The 17,856-nt window shown below is 50.2% G+C and overlaps 1 protein-coding gene across 13 annotated transcripts in view; it reads left to right on the top strand.

The window, feature by feature from the left end:
• Window positions 1-17,732, top strand: part of Arhgef2 (Rho/Rac guanine nucleotide exchange factor 2) — a 54,733-nt gene extending 37,001 nt beyond the window's left edge. For 7 of the 13 annotated variants that reach the window (XM_045138112.1, XM_045138118.1, XM_045138122.1 and 4 more), the window contains 13 exons: window positions 130-247; window positions 434-682; window positions 4,804-4,880; window positions 6,128-6,297; window positions 8,160-8,227; window positions 10,450-10,650; window positions 11,143-11,286; window positions 11,371-11,441; window positions 11,580-11,615; window positions 11,839-11,889; window positions 12,451-12,894; window positions 15,052-15,235; window positions 16,616-17,731. In XM_045138112.1, coding sequence (XP_044994047.1) covers window positions 130-247; window positions 434-682; window positions 4,804-4,880; window positions 6,128-6,297; window positions 8,160-8,227; window positions 10,450-10,650; window positions 11,143-11,286; window positions 11,371-11,441; window positions 11,580-11,615; window positions 11,839-11,889; window positions 12,451-12,894; window positions 15,052-15,235; window positions 16,616-16,689 — 1,887 coding nt within the window. In that variant the 3' untranslated portion in view covers window positions 16,690-17,731. Of the gene's footprint in view, window positions 1-129; window positions 248-433; window positions 683-4,803; window positions 4,881-6,127; window positions 6,298-8,159; window positions 8,228-10,449; window positions 10,651-11,142; window positions 11,287-11,370; window positions 11,442-11,579; window positions 11,616-11,838; window positions 11,890-12,450; window positions 12,895-15,051; window positions 15,236-16,615 lie in introns of all 13 variants that reach the window. The other 6 variants (XM_045138117.1, XM_045138116.1, XM_004667262.2 and 3 more) reach the window with 4 other exon arrangements.
• Window positions 17,733-17,856: the final 124 nt, after the last annotated feature.

The following is a 17,856-nucleotide window of genomic DNA, read 5'->3' as shown; positions in this document are numbered from 1 at the left end:
CATTCTTATCCTCACTCTCAAAAGCCTGTCACCTAGTCCAGTGAGAGTTAAATGGCCATTGCAGGGCCAGCATCAGACCTTGGGCTACCCGTCTCTCCATCACCTTTAGCCTTAGGTCTTCCCTTGCAGAAAGTGACGCGCTCCGCTGTGCTGAAGCGGCACGGGGTTCAGGAGTGCATCCTACTGGTGACACAGCGCATCACCAAGTACCCAGTGCTCATCAACAGAATCCTGCAGCACACCCATGGTGAGGAGGAACAGTGAGCGCAGGGACGCCAGGGCAAAGAAGGGCTCAGGACAGCCACGGGAAGGGAAGGGGCCCCGGTGGGGATACTCTAGACAGCCTCTTAAAGGTAGCATCAAGATTCGGTGGGAATTGGACTAAAATAGCACCCTGGCTAACCCACCTCTCCTGCCAATTCTCCTGTGCCAGGGACCGAGGAAGAGCGCCAGGACCTGGTAACGGCTCTGGGTCTCGTGAAGGAGCTGCTGTCCAACGTGGACCAGGATGTGCATGAGCTGGAGAAGGGCGCCCGCCTACAGGAAATCTACAACCGCACGGATGCCCGCGCCCAGGCCCCGGTGCCTGGCAAGGGCCCCTTTGGCCGAGAGGAGCTACTGCGGCGCAAGCTCGTCCATGATGGCTGCCTGCTCTGGAAGACAGCGACGGGGCGTTTCAAAGGTCAGTCACGCTCCGGAGTCAGAGTGGGAGATGAGTCTGTCCTTAGAACCTCTCTGCTTGTAGCCTTGACTGGAGGGTGCCTGTTGGGAAAAAGTCTTATCTGTTGCAGTAGAAGACTGAATTCTGCCTTTGGTCATGGGCCAGACAGGGACTTCCTTATCAGTATGCATTCATTTCTGTGGTTCTTGCATGCGCCAGGAGACACTGGTTTTAATAAAAAAGACAGTAACTCAGACCAGGAGATGTGCTCACGGCAGTTGATTCCTCAGCCAGAATCCCAACTACCAAAGATACAGCGATGCTGCCCGGCGACCCCGTTGGGGGACTGAGCCGAGCGACAGACAGGAAGGTTAAGGACGAGAGGTCAGACTAGAAGGACCTTAGTGCTGGCAGGATAACTCTTTCCCAGACTTATTTTTCAGAATTTGTCTGCTCTGGCAGACTTGTCACCTAAATCAGGGGAAGAAAACGGCAGGCCTCGGGTTTGAGTTCAGGTTTGGGGGCACCTGAAGCCAGAGCCTGCGTGAGACTCCACACCCATGTCATGAGATTCCTCCTCCCAGGGCCTTGATACTCTCATTTTTCACCAGCTTCTTTCTTCCATCCTTTTCTCCCCTTCCCGTCCCTCCCACGCAGCAGCTAAGAATATAAAGCATAGGGAGTTAAAAATAGCAAAGCTGAAGCCGGGTGTGGTGGCGCACGCCTTTAATCCCAGCACTCGGGAGGCAGAGGTAGGAGGATCGGCATGAGTTCGAGGCCACCCTGAGACTACATAGTGAATTCCAGGTCAGCCTGGGCTAGAGTGAGACCGTACCTCGAAAAAAAAAAAAAAAAGCGAGGCTGGGCTGGAGAGGTGGCTTAGCAGTTAAGCACTTGCCTGTGAAACCTAAGGACCTGGTTCAAGGCTCGATTCCCCAGGACCCACATTAGCCAGATGCACAAGGGGGCGCAAGCATCTGGAGTTTACTTGCAGTGGCTGGAGGCCTTGGCGCACCCATTCTCTGTCCCCCTCTCTCTCTCTCTCTGTGCCTCTTTCTTTCTCTTGTCTGTCACTCTCAAATAAATAAAATGAACAACAAAAAAAAAAAATAGTTATGCTGGAGAGCTCTATTTCTGAACAGTTAGCAGCTTTCCCCTTCTGCGTGCCCACAGGGTAGTGATGCCCCCAACTCCTCCCTCCCTCAGGGCCTAGAGGTATACCAGAGAAGGAAGAGGAAGGGCCTGGCATTAGTTAAAAGAAAAATGGGTGTTCAGGGCTAGCCTTTCCATGTTTTTATTTATTTATTTATTTATTTTTGGTTTTCTGAGGTAGGGTCTCACGCTTGCCCAGGCTGACCTGGAATTCACTGTGTAGTCTCAAGGCGGCATCGACTGTCTGCAGTCCTACCTCCGCCTCCTCAGTGCTGGGACTTAAAGGCGTGTACCACCATGGCTGGCTTTTTCTTTCCTTTTAAAAAAACCATTTTTTAAAATTTTTTTGAAAAATAATTTTTTATGTTTTTTATTTATTTATTTGAGAGCGACAGACAGAGAGAGAAACAGGCAGATAGATAGGTAGGGAGTGGGCACACCAGGGCCTCCAGCCACTGCAAAGGAACTCCAGACTCGTGCTCCCCTTGTGCATCTGGCTAATGTGGGTCCTGGGGAATCAAGCCTCGAACCGTGGTTCTTAGGCTTGACAAGCAAGCGCTTAGCCGGTAAGCCTTCTGTCCACCCCCCCCCAATTTTTTTTTTTATTGGGCTGAAGAAATGACTTAGGGTTTTAGGCGCTTGCCTGTAAAGCCAAAGGACCCAGGTTCAATTCCCCAGGACCCATGTAAGCCAGATGCATCAGGGGTCCCATGCATCTGAAGTTCGTTTGCAGTGGCTGGAGGCCCTGGCACACCTATTCTCTTTCTTTCTCTCTCTCTCTCTCTCTCTCTCCCCCTGCCTATTTCTCTCTCTCAACTAAAGAAAGAAAAATACAATATTTAAAAAATATATCTTATTTATTTAGTTAGTTGAGAGAGAGTGAGAGAGAAAGAGGTAAACAGAGAGAATGGGCACATCAGGGCCTTTGGCCCCTGTAAACAAACTCCAGATACATGTGCCAACTGGTGCATCTGGCTTAATGTGGTATCTGGGAAATTGAACCTGGGTCTTTAGGTTTTGCAGGTAAGCGCCTTAAGTGCTAAGCCATCTCTTCAGCTGTTTTGTTTTTGAGGCAGCGTCTCTGTAGCCCAGGCTGAGCTGCAGCTCACACTGTACCAGACACTTTTGGCACTCATAACACTCCTCCAACCTCAGCCACCCAGTACTGGGATTAAAGGGATGTGTCCCCGTGCCCCACACTCATCTCTCTACCCCAGAACTGGTTTAGTGGAAGGAAGCTAACCTTGTGCCTCTATAGATCAATAGGAATTTAGAGCAGATCCCTAAAAAGGTCCCCATCCTGCACTGGTTAGATGTTAGACATGGAACTTGAGAGTCAAGAAAACATAAACCCTCTTTTCCTGGGAATTGGATGAGTCGCAAAAGCCTTGGACCAGGCCAGGCTTGGTGGTACAGACCCTGTAGTCTCAGCTATTTAGGAGGCTGAGGCAGGAGGGTTGCTTGAAACCACTTTTTTGGTTTTGAAGGTAGGGTCTTGCTCCAGCCCAGGGTGACCTGGGATTCACTGTGTAGTCTCAGGGTGACCTCAAACTCATGGCGATCCTCCTGCCTCTGCCTCCCGAGTGCTCGGATTAAAGGCGTGTATAACTACGCCCGCATATAAAACATATATATTATGTATATGTATATATAATACATATATTTTTATTTTTATTTATTTATTTGACAGAGATAAATAGACGCAGAGAGAGGGAGAGAGAGAATAGTCACGCCAGGTCCCTACCCACTGCAAACGAATTCCAGACACATGTGCCACCATGTACCTCTGGCTGACTTGGGTCCTGGGGAATCGAACCCAGGTCCTTTGGCTTTGCAGGCAAGCAACTTAACCCCTAAGCCATCCCTTCAGCCCACATAAAGTATTTTTAAAAATAATATAGAACCAGGTGTAGTGGTGCACGCCTTTAATCCCAGCACTCAGGAGGCAGAGGTAGAAATATTGCATTGAGTTTGAGGCCACCCTGAGATGACAGTGAATTCCAGCCTGGGCTAGAGCAAGACCCTACTTCAAAAAACTAAAATAAAATGTTAATAAAAATTAAAAAAAAAACTAAAATAAATAAATAAATAAACAAAAGCAAGACAAAAAAATCTTGGGCCCCTTCACCCTGAAAAAATACACATGTATCCTATCAATATGTGAGTGTTTATGTAACTGTAGCGGTTTTACGGAGCCCTTAGAACCGGGAAGTCCTAGGGACTTGAAGACCCTCATTTAAGAAGCCTGAGTCAGTGCTGGAGAAATGGTATCATGGTTAAGGCACTTTCCTGTGGAGCCAAAGGACCCCAGTTCAGTTCCCCAGGACCTACATAAGCCAGATGTACAAGGTGGTACTGCTTCTGGAGTTTGTTTGCAATGGCTGGAGGCCCTTGTGTGCCCATTCTCTGTCTCTCTGTATCTCTCTTTACTTGCAAATAAATAAATAAAGTTTATTATATATAATATAACATATGTATTATATAAATAAAATTTATCTCAAGTAAATAAAAAGACAGAAGGGCATGGTGGCATACGCTTTAATCTAAGCACTTGGGAGGCAGATGTAGGAGGGTCACTGTGAGTTTGAGGTCACCTTGAGACTACATAGTGAATTCCAGATCAGCCTGGGCTCGAGCAAGACCCTACCTCGAAAAACCAAAAAAGAAAAAAAAAAAAAAAGAGAGAGAGAGAGAATGAAGAAATGGGAGTCTAAGAAAGTGGAAGAAAGCTGGTTATGGTGGCTGAGGTAGCAGCATCACAGAGTTCGAGGCTAGCCTGGGCTATAGTGAGACCCTGCTTCAAAAAATTAACGTGAAAGAAGCAATCAGGGGGAAGAGAGGCCAGGGAGGGAGGGATAAGGAACCCGTACAGAGGAGGTAGACCGTGGCCAGGGGAGGGAAGGGCTGCCTGATGAGGTAGTCCCAGTCCCTGGGAAGGGGGGACACTTAATTAATCTCTCCATGTTGAACATTCTTTTTCTCTCTGCCAGATGTGCTGATGTTACTGATGACAGATGTGCTAGTATTTCTCCAAGAGAAGGACCAGAAGTACATCTTTCCTGCCCTGGTGAGACTTTTGTTCTTGTCTTTCTTACTTATCCCTTCTTTTTTTCCTCCCAAAGCCCAAAAGAGCTCTAGAGTCTTCCAAAGTTACACAGCCATTATAACTATTACTGAGCTGATGAGATGGCTCAGCTGTTAAAGGCACTTGTTTGCAAAGCCTGCCAGTCCTAGTTCAGTTCCCCAGTACCCATGTCAAGCCAGGTGCCCAAAGTGGCACTTGGGTCTGTAGTTCATTTGTAGTGGCAAGAGGTCCTAGTGTGCCCATGCTCTATCTCCCTCTTTCTCTACTCATAAATAAACAGTTAAAAAAACTGGGCTGGAGAGATGGCTTAGTAGTTAAGGCATTTGCCTGCGAAGGCAAAGGACCCAGGTTCAATTCCCTAGGACCCACATAAGCCAGATGCACAAGGGGCACATGTGTCTAGAGTTCATTTTCAGTGGCTATAGGCCCTGGCATGCCCATTCTCTCTGTATGTCTCTCTTCTCTCTCTCTGTCTCTGCTTGCAAATAAATAAAATAAAAAACAAAAAAACCTGTTACTGTTAACCAGGCGTGGTGGCACATGCCAGCACTCGGGAGGCCTGGACTAGAGTGAGACCCTACCTTGAAAAATAGGTGTGTGTGTGTGTGTGTGTGTGTGTGTGTGTGCACCTGAGATGTACACACACACACATACACATATTTATTTATTCATTCATGAAAAAAAAAGGCAGATAAAGAGAATGGGCGCACCAGAGCCTCCAGCCACTGCAAATGAACTCCAGACACATGCACCACCTTGTGCATCTAGCTTACTTGGGTCCTGGGGAATTGATCCTGGGTCCTTAGGCTTCCAGGCAAGTGCCTCTCCTGCCTGTTTCTTTTTTCCTCAAGGGAGGGTCTCACTCTAGCCCAATAGCCCAGGCTGATCTGGAACTCAACCCTGCATCTCCAGACTGGCCTCATATTCATGGTGATCCTCCTACCTCAGCCTTCTGAGTGCTGGGATTAAAGGTGTGTGCCATCACACCTGGCTGAATGTCCAAGTTCTTAACTTGTATTGTGGGGGTGTTTTTCTCAGTTCTTTGTGCATTTAATGGTTGAAGACCCAGCACCCTAAGCCTCAGGAGTCCTGGGCTTAATTTTTCATTTCTTTTCTTTATTTTTTTAGCTTATAAAATTGTTTAAATGTTTAATGTATTAAATTTTTTTTTCCAACTTTTTATTAACAACTTCCATGATTATAAAATTAATTTTTCTTTTCCCTGGCAGGATAAACCGTCGGTGGTGTCCCTGCAGAATCTGATCGTACGTGACATCGCCAACCAGGAGAAAGGGATGTTTCTGATCAGCGCGGCGCCCCCTGAGATGTACGAAGTGCACACGGCATCCCGGGATGACCGGAGCACCTGGATCCGCGTCATTCAGCAGAGCGTGCGCGTGTGAGTGTGTGTGTGTCTTGTACATGTGGCCTCTGGGTTCCTTCTGTGACTTCCCTTCCCGGGCCACGGTACTTCCTGGAGGCAGGCGCTGGAGTAGAGGCTTAGAGACGAGAGGAAAGGCTGTCTGTATCCTCACAGCACATGACGTTCTAGTTTGCATGCCGACAGCCCCGACGGCCCTTCAGACGCTCCGTACGCGGCCAGGCCTCGTGGCTCCGTGAGCGCTTGCTTTGCTGCTCTGCCGTCGTGGTCCACGAGCAGAAGGCCGTTTGTTTCGGTGGGGTTGCATCTTAATTTTGTAAAATGCAATGAAGAAGAGGATATGAACTCACCCAGAGCGATGAGCAAGTCTCATTCACACACTTAACACACTACACGTAAGAAGGAACTCAGTCCTGCCACGCGTGGTGGCATATGTTTTAATCCCAGCACTCGGGAGGCAGAGATAGGAGGATCACCATGAGTTCGAGGCCACCCTGAGACTCCATAGTGAATTCCAGGTCAGCCTGGGCTAGAGTGGGGCCCTACCTTGAAAAACCAAAAAAAAAAAAAAAAAAAAAAAAAGATAATTAATTGAGGGCTTGAGGGAGATGGTTCGTTGGTTAAAAGTGCTTCATGGCAAATCCTGCCTGCCTAGATTCAACTCCCCAGCCGCCCACATGAAATACTGGCAGAGATGTTGGAAATGGTCAGATGGGGTGGTGCATGCCTGTAACTCTACCGCTTAGGCAGGAAACTGGAGGATGACAAGTTCTGGGCTACATGAGACCCTGTTTCAAAAACAGCAACCACGACAAAATCTTAGGGCTAGGGACATGGCTCAGCTGTGCGGACCCAGTTCAGTTCTCCTGGACCTAAGTAAAATGCCCCTTGCAAAGTGTCAAGCACGTCCACGACCTCACTGTGGCTACGACAAGGTTAAGTGGAGGCAGGAAGCTCGTCGTCACAGCCGCCAGAGACCCTGTGTCCAAGAAGGTGCCGCACAGACGCCGCCAGGCTGTCCTCTGACCTCCACATGCATGCGTGGCACACGTGTGTGCATACACACGCCAGAAACAAAGGCAAAATAAGTCTTTTTTTCTGTACTTTTTTTAAAATTTTTTTTGTTTTATTTTGTTTTTTATTTATTTGAGAACAACAGACAGAGAGAAAGAGGCAGAGAGAGAATGGGCGCGCCAGGGCCTCCAACCACTGCAACGAACTCCAGATGCGTGCGCCCCCTTGTGCATCTGGCTAACGTGGGTCCTGGGGAACCGAGCCTTGAACCGGGGTCCTTAGGCTTCACAGGCAAGCGCTTAACCGCTCAGCCGTCTCTCCAGCCCCTGTTTTTATTTTTGTGTGTTTTTTTTTTTTTCCAAGGTTGGGTCTCAATTCAGGTTTGCCTCGAACTCAGCCTCCCAAGTGTTGGGATTAAATTGACCATGCAGTCAGTTTTTTGTTTGTTTGTTTGTTTGTTTGTTTTTAAGCTGAAACAATGAATCCTACAGAATGAACTGTTGAAATAAATGGCGGGAGCTGGGGGAGATAGCTCAGTGGTTGAACGTGCTGCCTTTCACACTTTGATTCTCAAACACCCACATAAAGCCAAACAGAGTGATGCATTTGATCCCAAATTAATCCCAACCTGCCATGTCATCGGGAGCAGATCCAAGAGAACCTGGATTTGCCAGGCTGGCCCACATGGCAGGTGGGGTCAAGGAGGAAGAGCCTGCCTGTCTCAAACCCAGGTGGACAGAGATGATTGGTGCACAGCGAAGGGACAGTGGGAGGTCTCACCAGAAGAGGGAGGTGCAGGACACATGTAGAAAGGAAGAAGGAAGCCAGGCCTTAATCTGGTGTCTGTCCCTAAATTCACCCTGCAGATGCCCGTCCAGGGAAGATTTTCCCCTGATTGAGACGGAGGACGAGGCCTACCTGCGGCGAATCAAGAGTAAGTTCTCCCCCAGGGAGCTCATTCAGTGGTTTATCATAAGCCCACTCACAGTACTAGCCGATTGTTGAAAAGATGAAAGAGGGCTGGAGAGGTGGCTTAGTGGTTAAGGCGCTTGCCTGCAAAGTCAAAGGATCCCAGTTCTATTCTCCAGGATCCCCGTAAGCCAGATGCACAAGAGGGCATGTGTGTCAGGAGTTCCTTTGCAGTGGCTGGATGCCCTGACACACTATTCTTTCTTCTTCTTCTTCTTCTTCTTTTTCTTCTCTCTCTCTCTCTCTCTCTCTCTCTCTCGGCCTCTTTCTCTCTCAAATAAATAAATAAAAATCTTTTTTAAAAAAAAAAAAAAAGGATGAGGGCTGGAGAGATGGCTTAGCGGTTAAGCGCTTGCCTGTGAAGCCTAAGGACCCCAATTCGAGGCTCGGTTCCCCAGGTCCCACGTTAGCCAGATGCACAAGGGGGCGCATGCGTCTGGAGTTCGTTTGCAGAGGCTGGAAGCCCTGGCGCACCTATTCTCTCTCCCTCCCTCTATCTGTCTTTCTCTCTGTGTCTGTCACTCTCAAATAAATAAATAATTAAAAAAACAAAAAGATGAAAGAAGGCTGGAGAGAGGGCTCAGCGGTTAAGGTGCTTGCCTATAAAGCCGAACGACCCTGGTTCTGTTCCCCAGTATCCATGTAGGCCAGATGCACAAACTAGTGAGCACATCTGTAGTTCATTTGCAGTGGCCAGAGGCCCTGGTACACCCATTCTTGCTTTCTCTCTTTGTTTGCAAATAAATAAATAGAAATGAAAGAAAAAACATGAGAGAGCCTAGCATGGTGGCACATGCTTTTAATTCCAGCACTCGGGAGGCAGAGGTAGGAGGATTGCAGGGAGTTAGAGGCCACCCTGAGACTACAGAGTGAATTCCAGGTCAGGCTGAGCTAGAACGAGACCCTACTTTAAACAAACAAACAAACAAAAACAAAACAAAAGGAGGACTTTCCATTTCAGCATCTGGAGTGAAAGCTGTGTGGTTGCAGATACCTGTGATCCCAGTACTTGAGAGATTAAGCAAGCTGCATTGTCATCCTTGGTGACGTAGCCAGGCTGATACCAGCCTGGGCTAACATGAGGCTATCTCAAAAACAAGAACCCAAAGTAGGGAGTCGGCCGGAGGGATGGCTTAGCAGTTACGGTGTTTGCCTGCAAAGTCTAAGAATCCAGGTTCTATTCCCCAGGACCCAGGAAGTTAGCCAGATGCACAGGGTGGTGCATGAGCATGCGTTTGGAGTTCGTTTGCAGTGGCTGGAGGCCCTGGCGCGCTCATTCTCTCTCTCTCTTCCTCTTTCTCTCTGCCAAATAAAAAATATTAAAGATAAAGTGGAAAGTAGCGGAAGGATGTGGCCCTGCCCTCTTCACCATGAAGCACCCATCCTGACATTCTTGGTGCCCGCACCGGCTCCCCCCGTCCGGTCTGTGTCCCAGCTGGCAGGAGAAAAGGAGCGAGAGGAGTGTCGTACTTCTGCCGTCTGTTACTTACGTCTAAAGGGCAGAAGTCAGTGACGGATCAGTGTCTGACTGCACATTAGCCTGGGAAACATCATTGCTAACTGGGTAACCCAGTGCCTGAATAAAACTTACCCTCTCTGATTTAAGGAAAGTGAGCCAGGCGTGGTGGCTCAGACTTTTAAACCCAGCACTCAGGAGGCAGAGGTAGGAGGACTGCTGTGAGTTCAAGGCCACCTGAGACTCCATAGTGAATTCCAGGTCAGCCTGCGCTACAGTGAGACCCTACCTCGAAAAAAAAAAAAAGAATGAGGTGGAGGGGGACAGCCTACATACTTGGTCACAAATCGTTCTTTCTTTCTATCTTTTTTTTTTTTTTAATGAGAGAGAGTTGGCATGTTAGGGCCTCCGGCCGCTGCAGTCGAATTTAGCTGTGTGTACCATCTTGTGCACACGTGTGACCTCGCGTGCTTATGTCACCTTGTGCGTCTGGCTTACATGGGACCTGGAGAATCGAACCTGGATCCCTTGGCTTTGTAGGCAAATGCCTTAACTGCTAAGCCGTCTCTCTAGCCCACAACTCTTTCTTACATAAGCTATGTGCACCTCCCTCCCCCCCCAAAAAATATTTTTCTTTATTCTGAATGCCCCAAATCTAAAATTTAAGTCCTGTAACTGTCTCCTGGGTGGCCCCTCCCCCCGCCCCCGTGCTACCCTCTTCCTGCCCACAGTGGAGCTGCGGCAGAAGGACCGGGCCCTGGTGGAGCTGCTGCAGGAGAAAGTCGGGCTGTTTGCCGAGATGACCCACTTCCAGGCCGAGGAGGACGGTGGCAGTGGGATGTCCTTACCTGCTCTGCCTAGGGGCCTCTTCCGCTCTGAGTCCCTCGAGAACCCTCGGGGCGAGCGGCTGCTGCGGGACGCCATCCGTGAGGGTAGGGGAAGAGCCAGGCTGGGCACTTGCCATCAACGCATGTGGACTTGTCGCTGAGGACCCGAGCAGGGCATACCAGGCCCACAGCCCGTAAACAGCCCAAGGGCTTGTCCTGGGCCATTTCACGGCCTTGCTGTGGACACCTCCCACTGCACAGACTGGCTTCCCTTGGGCACATCCTTGATGGCCCTCACATGCCGTCTACAACCCATTTCCCATGTGCGAACTTCCCAGAATACTTAAATAGTCGGTGTTGGAAGCTGAGCATGGTGGCGCATGCCTTTAATACCAGAACTTGGGGGCCAGAGGTAGGAGGATGGCCGTGAGTTTGAGGCCACCTGAAATTACATAGTAAATTACAGGTCAGCCTGAGCAAGAATGAAACCCTACCTTGAAAAACAAACATTTTATATATTTATATAATCTGTGTGTTGGGTGAGTGGGATGTCATACAGCATCCTCCTGGCCTCACTTCATCCCTTTCCACCCTCAGTGGAGGATCTGAAAGACCTGCTGGTGGGGCCTGGCGTAGAGCTGCTTTTGACGCCGAGAGAGCCAGCCGCGCCCTTGGAACCGGACAACGGTGGTAACACAAGTCCTGGGGTCACTGCCAGTGAGTGCCAGGCCAGAGACCAAGGTAGTAGGTGGGAGGGCAAAGGAGAATGGGGGGGTGCCACGGTCCTGGGAAAGTGAGCTCCGTTCCTACTCTTCTCCCCGCCAGCAGATGGCGAGGCGAGAACCTTCAATGGTGCCATTGAGCTCTGCAGAACCGACTCGGACTCCAGTCAGAAGGTTGGTGCCCGGGAGGGTCAGCGCTGGCTTGAGGAGGGAAGGGCACTGTGGGCGCTGTGGATCCCCGGTGGAAAGCTCCCGGGAACAGATCCCCAAGGCCGTGTGTCTGCTGACCCCGTCCTTGCTCATTTTCTGCAGGATCGAAATGGAAATCAGCTGAGGTCCCCCCAGGAGGTGAGATGGGAACTACGGGAGAGGCTCTCGCCTTAGAAATCACAGCCCAGCTTGGGGTGGATTGGGAAGAATCCTTACCTCAACGTGTCTCTCCAGACATTTTTAACTCCCCCCCCCCCCCCCCCCCCCCCCCCCGCGCGCACACACACACTCCCTCACTATCACGTTTGATGATCTCTGGGCAGTTCTCCCATTCTGTTTCTGCCCTGTCCTCTGTCCTCAGGAGGTGCTGCAGAGACTGGTTAATCTCTATGGACTTCTGCATGGTCTACAGGTCAGTGTACAAGGGCTGGAATGGGGGAAGGGTGCTGGCCAGAAGTGCCCAGGTAGCGGTAGTCATCCGAGCAGGCCTGAGTACTTCCAAGCCAAGTTCTCCAGGGTCGATGACCTGGGTCCTGGCGGATTGAGAGTGAGGAGGTGTGGGCTGGAGAGCTGGCTCAGCCATTAAGGTGTTTGCCTGCAAAAAGCCAAAGGACCCAGGTTCAACTTCCCAGTACCCACATAAGTCAGATGTGGGGGTGGGGGGGCATGCATCTGGAGTTTGTTTGCAGTGGCTGGAGGCCCTGAGCAACCATTCTGTATCTGCCTCTTTCTCTCTCTCAAATAAATAAATATATAAATAAACATAAAAATCACGCCTTTAATCCCAGCACTCGGGAGGCAGAGGTGGGAGGATTGCCATGAGTTTGAGGCCACCCTGAGACTACATAGTGAATTCCAGGTCAGCCTAGGCTAGAGCGAGACCCTACCTCGAAAGAGAGAGAGACGGAGAAGAGAGAGAGGAGGTGGAGGAAGCAGCCTTCTGAAGGCGCTTTCTGGCCTGTCCCGCCCGCAGGCAGCTGTGGCACAGCAGGACACTCTGATGGAAGCCCGATTCCCTGAGGGCCCTGACCGCTGGGAGAAGCTGTCCCGGGCCAACTCTCGGGATGGCGAGACCAGCCGGACCGGGGCTGCTCCCGCGGCTCCCGAGAAGCAGGCCACAGAGCTGGCACTCTTGCAGCGGCAGCACACACTACTGCAGGAGGAGCTGCGCCGCTGCCGGCGGCTGGGCGAGGAGCGGGCCACTGAGGCTGGCAGCCTGGAGGCTCGGCTCCGGGAGAGCGAACAAGCGCGAGCCCTGCTGGAACGGGAGGCCGAAGAGGCTCGCAGGCAGCTGGCCAACCTGGGCCAGAATGAGCCGCCCCCACCCGAGGCCCCCTGGGCCCGCAGACCGCTGGATCCGCGGCGCCGCAGCCTCCCGGCCGGGGATGCCCTATACTTGAGCTTTTCGCCCCCACAGGTGAGGCTGCTTGGGATAGCAACTGACCTGGGGGGACATAAGGCCCAGTGGAGCCTGACCATACACAAGAAATTAAGATACTAATTGAGGTTGCTTGAGGGGTGGCTTAGCGGTTAAGGCGCTTGCCTGCAAAGCCAAAGTACCTTGGTTCGATTTCCAAGGAAAGGGAGCACATACATTTGGAGTTCATTTGCAGTGGCTGAAGGCCGTGGCACGCCCATTCTCTTTCTTTCTGTTTGTCTCTCCTTTCTCTCTTTCCCTCTCTCTCTCTCTATTTCTCCCTCCCTCCCTCCCTCCCTCCCTCCCTCCCTCTCCCTCTCCCTCTCTCTCTCTCTCTCTCTCTCTCTCTGCTTGTAAGTAAATACATTTTAAAAAAAGATACTAATTGAGGCCGGCCATGGTGGCTCATGCGATTCATCCCAGCACTGAGGAGGCAGAGATAGGAGGATTGCCATGGGTTTAAGGCCACCCTGAGACTAAATAGTGAATTCCAGGTCAGCCTGGGCTAGAGTGAGACCCTACCTTAAAAAAAAAAAAAAAAGAGCCAGGCGTGGTGGCTCACGCCTTTGATCCCAGCACTCAGGAGGCAGAGGTAGGAGGATCACTGTGAATTCAAGGCCACCCTGAGAATACAAAATGAATTCCAGGTCAGCCTGGGCTAAAGTGAGACCCTCTCTCGAAAAAACAAACCAAAAAAAAGGTATTAATTGTGGGCTTGAGGGAGATGGTTTATTTGTTAAAGGTGCTTCGTGGCAAAGCCTGCCTGCCTAGATTCAACTCCCCAGCCGCCCACATAAAGCCAGGCAGGCATTCAATTGCAGCAGCAACAGACCTGGCACACCCATGGTCGTGTGCACACACACACACACGCGTGCACACACACACACACGAAGATGCCAACTGAAGGCTGGGAAAAGACAGTGGGTAACCATGAAGACCTGAGCTCAGACCCCCAGAACCCAAGTAAAATGCCAGGCTGGTGTTGTATGCCTTTATTCCCAGCCCTGTGGAAATGAGGTGAAATTCATGGCACTCACTGGGTATCTCGTGTAGCTGCATAGGTGAACAGTAGGTTCAGTGAAAGACACGTCTCCAAGAATAAAGCCGAAAGTGGTAGAACAAGAGAGCTGTTGTGGCCTCTGGCCTCCACATGCACGCGCACCTGTATACTTGTGTGTGTTCATACAAGAATGTACAAGCAAAAAAATAAATTTTAAAAGCATATATAACAGCTGTGCATGTGACGCACACCTTTAGTCCCAGCACTTGGGAAGACAGGAGGATTGCTGTGAGTTCGAGGCCAGCCTGAGACTTAGTGAATTCCAGTTCAGCCTGGGGTTAGCAAGAGCCTACCTTGAAATAACAAAACAAGACAAGATACTAGTTGAACTGGGGATGTAGCAGAGGTAGAGATATTTCACTTGGCAAAGTGCTTGCCTTGTAAGCATGAAGACCTGAGATTGAGTCCCATGCCCCGTGTACATAAACTGGCAGTGAGGGCACCTGCAGTCCCAGAACTGGGGAGAGGAAGGAAGGTGGGTCCCTGGGGGCTCAGTGGCCAGCTTCTCTAGCCTCCTTGTGCATCGGCCTCACATGGGTTCTGGGGGAAGGAAACTGGGTCCTTCGTCTTTGCAGGCAAGTGCCTTAACTGCTGGGTCATTTCTCTAGCCCTATTTATTTTTGAAGTAGGGTCTCTCTGTAGCCTAGGGTTAGAGACCCTTCCTCTAAAACCAAAACAAACAAAAAAGTTCAATGGGACTCTGGCACGAGTATTGAAGGCAGACATCCTGGAATTATTTATTTAAACTTTAGTTCTTATTTATTTACTTGAGAGAGAGAGGGAAGCACAGAGAAGGAGAGGGAGAGAAAATGGACGCACCAGAGACAGCCTCCAGCCACTGCAAACGAACTCCGGACACATGCGCCCCCTTGTGCATCTGGCTTACATGGGTCCTTTAGCTTTGCAGGCAAATGCCTAAACTGCTAAGCCATCTCTCCAGGCCCACCCTGGATATTAGAATGAAAGGACCCAGTTGATGGAACTCCTGAGGTGTGGGGGGGGGGGGTCACTGATGAGCCCAGGGCAGAGTGCTCCGAGGAGCCCGCTGCATTCCTGCTGCTCACCTGGCTGCTGCTTTTCCTGCCCGTTGCCCGTAGCCTGGCCGAGGCCACGACCGCCTGGATCTGCCTGTGACTGTGCGTTCCATCCACCGACCCTTTGAGGACCGGGAGCGGCAGGAGCTGGGCAGTCCTGAAGAGCGGCTGCAGGACAGTAGTGACCCCGACACCGGCAGCGAGGAGGAGGGTAGCAGCCGCCTGTCTCCACCCCACAGTCCGCGAGGTGAGGCACTGGTGGGTCTTGGGGTCTGAATGGACCGCGTTCAGTTGAGCCCCGACCACCCAGACCTGAGCTCTCCTGAGAGGCAGGGGGGACTTCCCCACCTGTGCTGATGAGTGGATGGTGGAACTCCAGGAGGAAGTGTTCTCCCACTGATGGCTGACTGTCAGCTTACTCCTTTTTATTGTTTTTTTTTTTGTTTTTGTTTTTGTTTTTCAAGGTAGGGTCTCACTCTAGCCAGGGCTGACCTGGAATTCAGTATGGAATTTCAGGGTGGCCATGAATTCACGGCGATCCTCCTACCTCTGCCTCCACGCCCGGCTATATATGTATATAATTTTAAAAAGGAATAAATTAGCTGGGCGTGGTGGCGCACGCCTTTAATCCCAGCACTTGGGAGGCAGAGGTAGGAGGATCGCAGTGAGTTCAAGGCCACCCTGAGACTACATAGTGAGTTCCAGGTCAGCCAGGACTAGTGTGAGACCCTACCTCAAAAAAAAGATAGTTAAAATTGTATACATATATATATATAATTTTTTGTTTGTGTTTTTTTATTTTTTTAATTATTTATTTATTTATTTGAGAGCGACAGACACAGAGAGAAAGACAGATAGAGGGAGAGAGAGAGAATGGGCGCGCCAGGGCTTCCAGCCTCTGCAAACGAACTCCAGATGCGTGCGCCCCCTTGTGCATCTGGCTAACGTGGGACCTGGGGAACCGAGCCTCAAACCGGGGTCCTTAGGCTTCACAGGCAAGCGCTTAACCACTAAGCCATCTCTCCAGCCCTGTTTGTATTTTTTTTTCTTTTTATTTATTTATTTGAAATAGAAAGAAGCAGATAGAGAGAGCAAGAATAGGTGTATCAGGTCCTCTAGCCACTGCAAATGAAACTCCAGACACATGTGCCATCTTGTACCTCTTATGTGAATCCTGAGGAATCAAACCTGGGGCCTTTGGCTTTGCAGGCAAGCCCTTAACCAATAAGCCAACCCTCGTTTTCTTTTCTTTTTGTTTTTGTTTTTCGAGGTAGGGTCTCACTGTAATCCATGCTGACCTGGAACTCACTATGTAGTCTCAGGGTGGCCTCGTACCCACGGTGATCCACCCACCTCTGCCTTCCTAGTGCTGGGATTAAAGGCGTGCACCACCACACCTGGCCATAAGGAATCCATTTTAACGTAAAGCAGTTTCAAAGACTTTCCACGTCTTAATAGATGATTCAGGAAATAACATAATCAAAGGTCTGTGATCTCAAGATTCCGGATGCAGTAGTGAGCCTGTCACTGAAGTGTTGGTCCCTCCATGTGCTCTAGGCCAAGTCTAGGGTGCCATTTCTTGTGGGAGGCCCTTCCGACTCACCACCTCTACCCTGTGCCCTTTCAGATTTCACCCGAATGCAAGACATCCCAGAAGAGACGGAAAGCCGAGACGGGGAGCCCGTTGCTCCAGAGAGCTAAGCGGGCCTCCTCCCAGCCTAGCGCCCCACCGAAGAACACTGCAGAAAGGGGCAAACCTTGGGGCTCAGATCTGCCAACAATGAGGGAATATTTGGAAGAAACTGCTCATTGTCCTTGCCAGCTTCTGGGATCCGTGGATACTTGGGGCCATGTAGAAAACTGGGAGCGTTAGGTCACAGTACCCCTGGTGGCATCCAAGAGCTACACCACAGATGCCGATCTCTCATGCCTTCTTCCCTCTACTTTAGGAAAACTTATTTATTTATTGTTTATTAGTTATGGGGGAGAGGGAGATTCAAAGGACCCAGGGACATGGGAACCAAGCCATAGGGATCTGGGGGGCCTTGTCCTTTAACACTACTGGGGTATGTTCAGGCTTAGCCTTGCAACTGCTGGGGTTCAGCCCGACATCGTCCCCAGCAACACCTTTGACAAGAGGCTTCAGCCACAGGGCTACTGCCCCTCTCAGGAGGGCTGTGGGCAGTCCATGCCCCTCTCCCTGCTCCCCTCAACCCTCTGCCGCTCTTCTCTCCTCTCTGTATCCTCCACGGAAACCCCAGGGAGATACCCTGGCTTCCTGGAATTGATAGAGTAGAGGTTAAAGTGGCCATAATGGTTTATTGGGGGTAAGGGAAAAATCCACAGGGACCAGAATGTTTTGTTGTTGTTTTTCTTTTTTTTGTACCAAAGCCAAATGCACGTGTTTTTTTATTTTCAAGAGAAGATTGTAGGCACTTTTGTGTCCTCGTCTCTGAGCGAGCGGAGCAGGGAAAGATGTGACTTCCCTCCTTTGTCCACAGCAAGGGGCTCCTGCTCTGACCTCTTCCTCTGCCACCTGGAAGAAGCCCTGGGATGGGTGGGGAAGTCTCGATGTACCTCACCCATCTCCTGCCACAGCAGCGATCACCTGCAACCTCATTAGAATTTGGGGGATTTTTCAGTGGAACCCCAGTGCCAGCCATTTGTCTCCAATTTGATTGTTTAAAAAAAAAATAGAAAAAAGGAAAAAAAAAAAAAAAGATCAAGCAGGGAAAAAAAATTAAAAGACCTGAAACCCATGTGATTGTCTTGTAATATCTACCCTTTTTTTTTTGGTTTTACCAGGTAGAGTTTCACTGTACTCTAGGCTGACCTGGAATTCACTCTGTATTCTCAGGGTGGCCTCGA

Source organism: Jaculus jaculus, chromosome 19, assembly GCF_020740685.1.
Source record: "Jaculus jaculus isolate mJacJac1 chromosome 19, mJacJac1.mat.Y.cur, whole genome shotgun sequence".
NCBI lineage: Eukaryota > Metazoa > Chordata > Mammalia > Rodentia > Dipodidae > Jaculus > Jaculus jaculus.
This window is presented reverse-complemented; position numbering and strand designations above follow the sequence as displayed.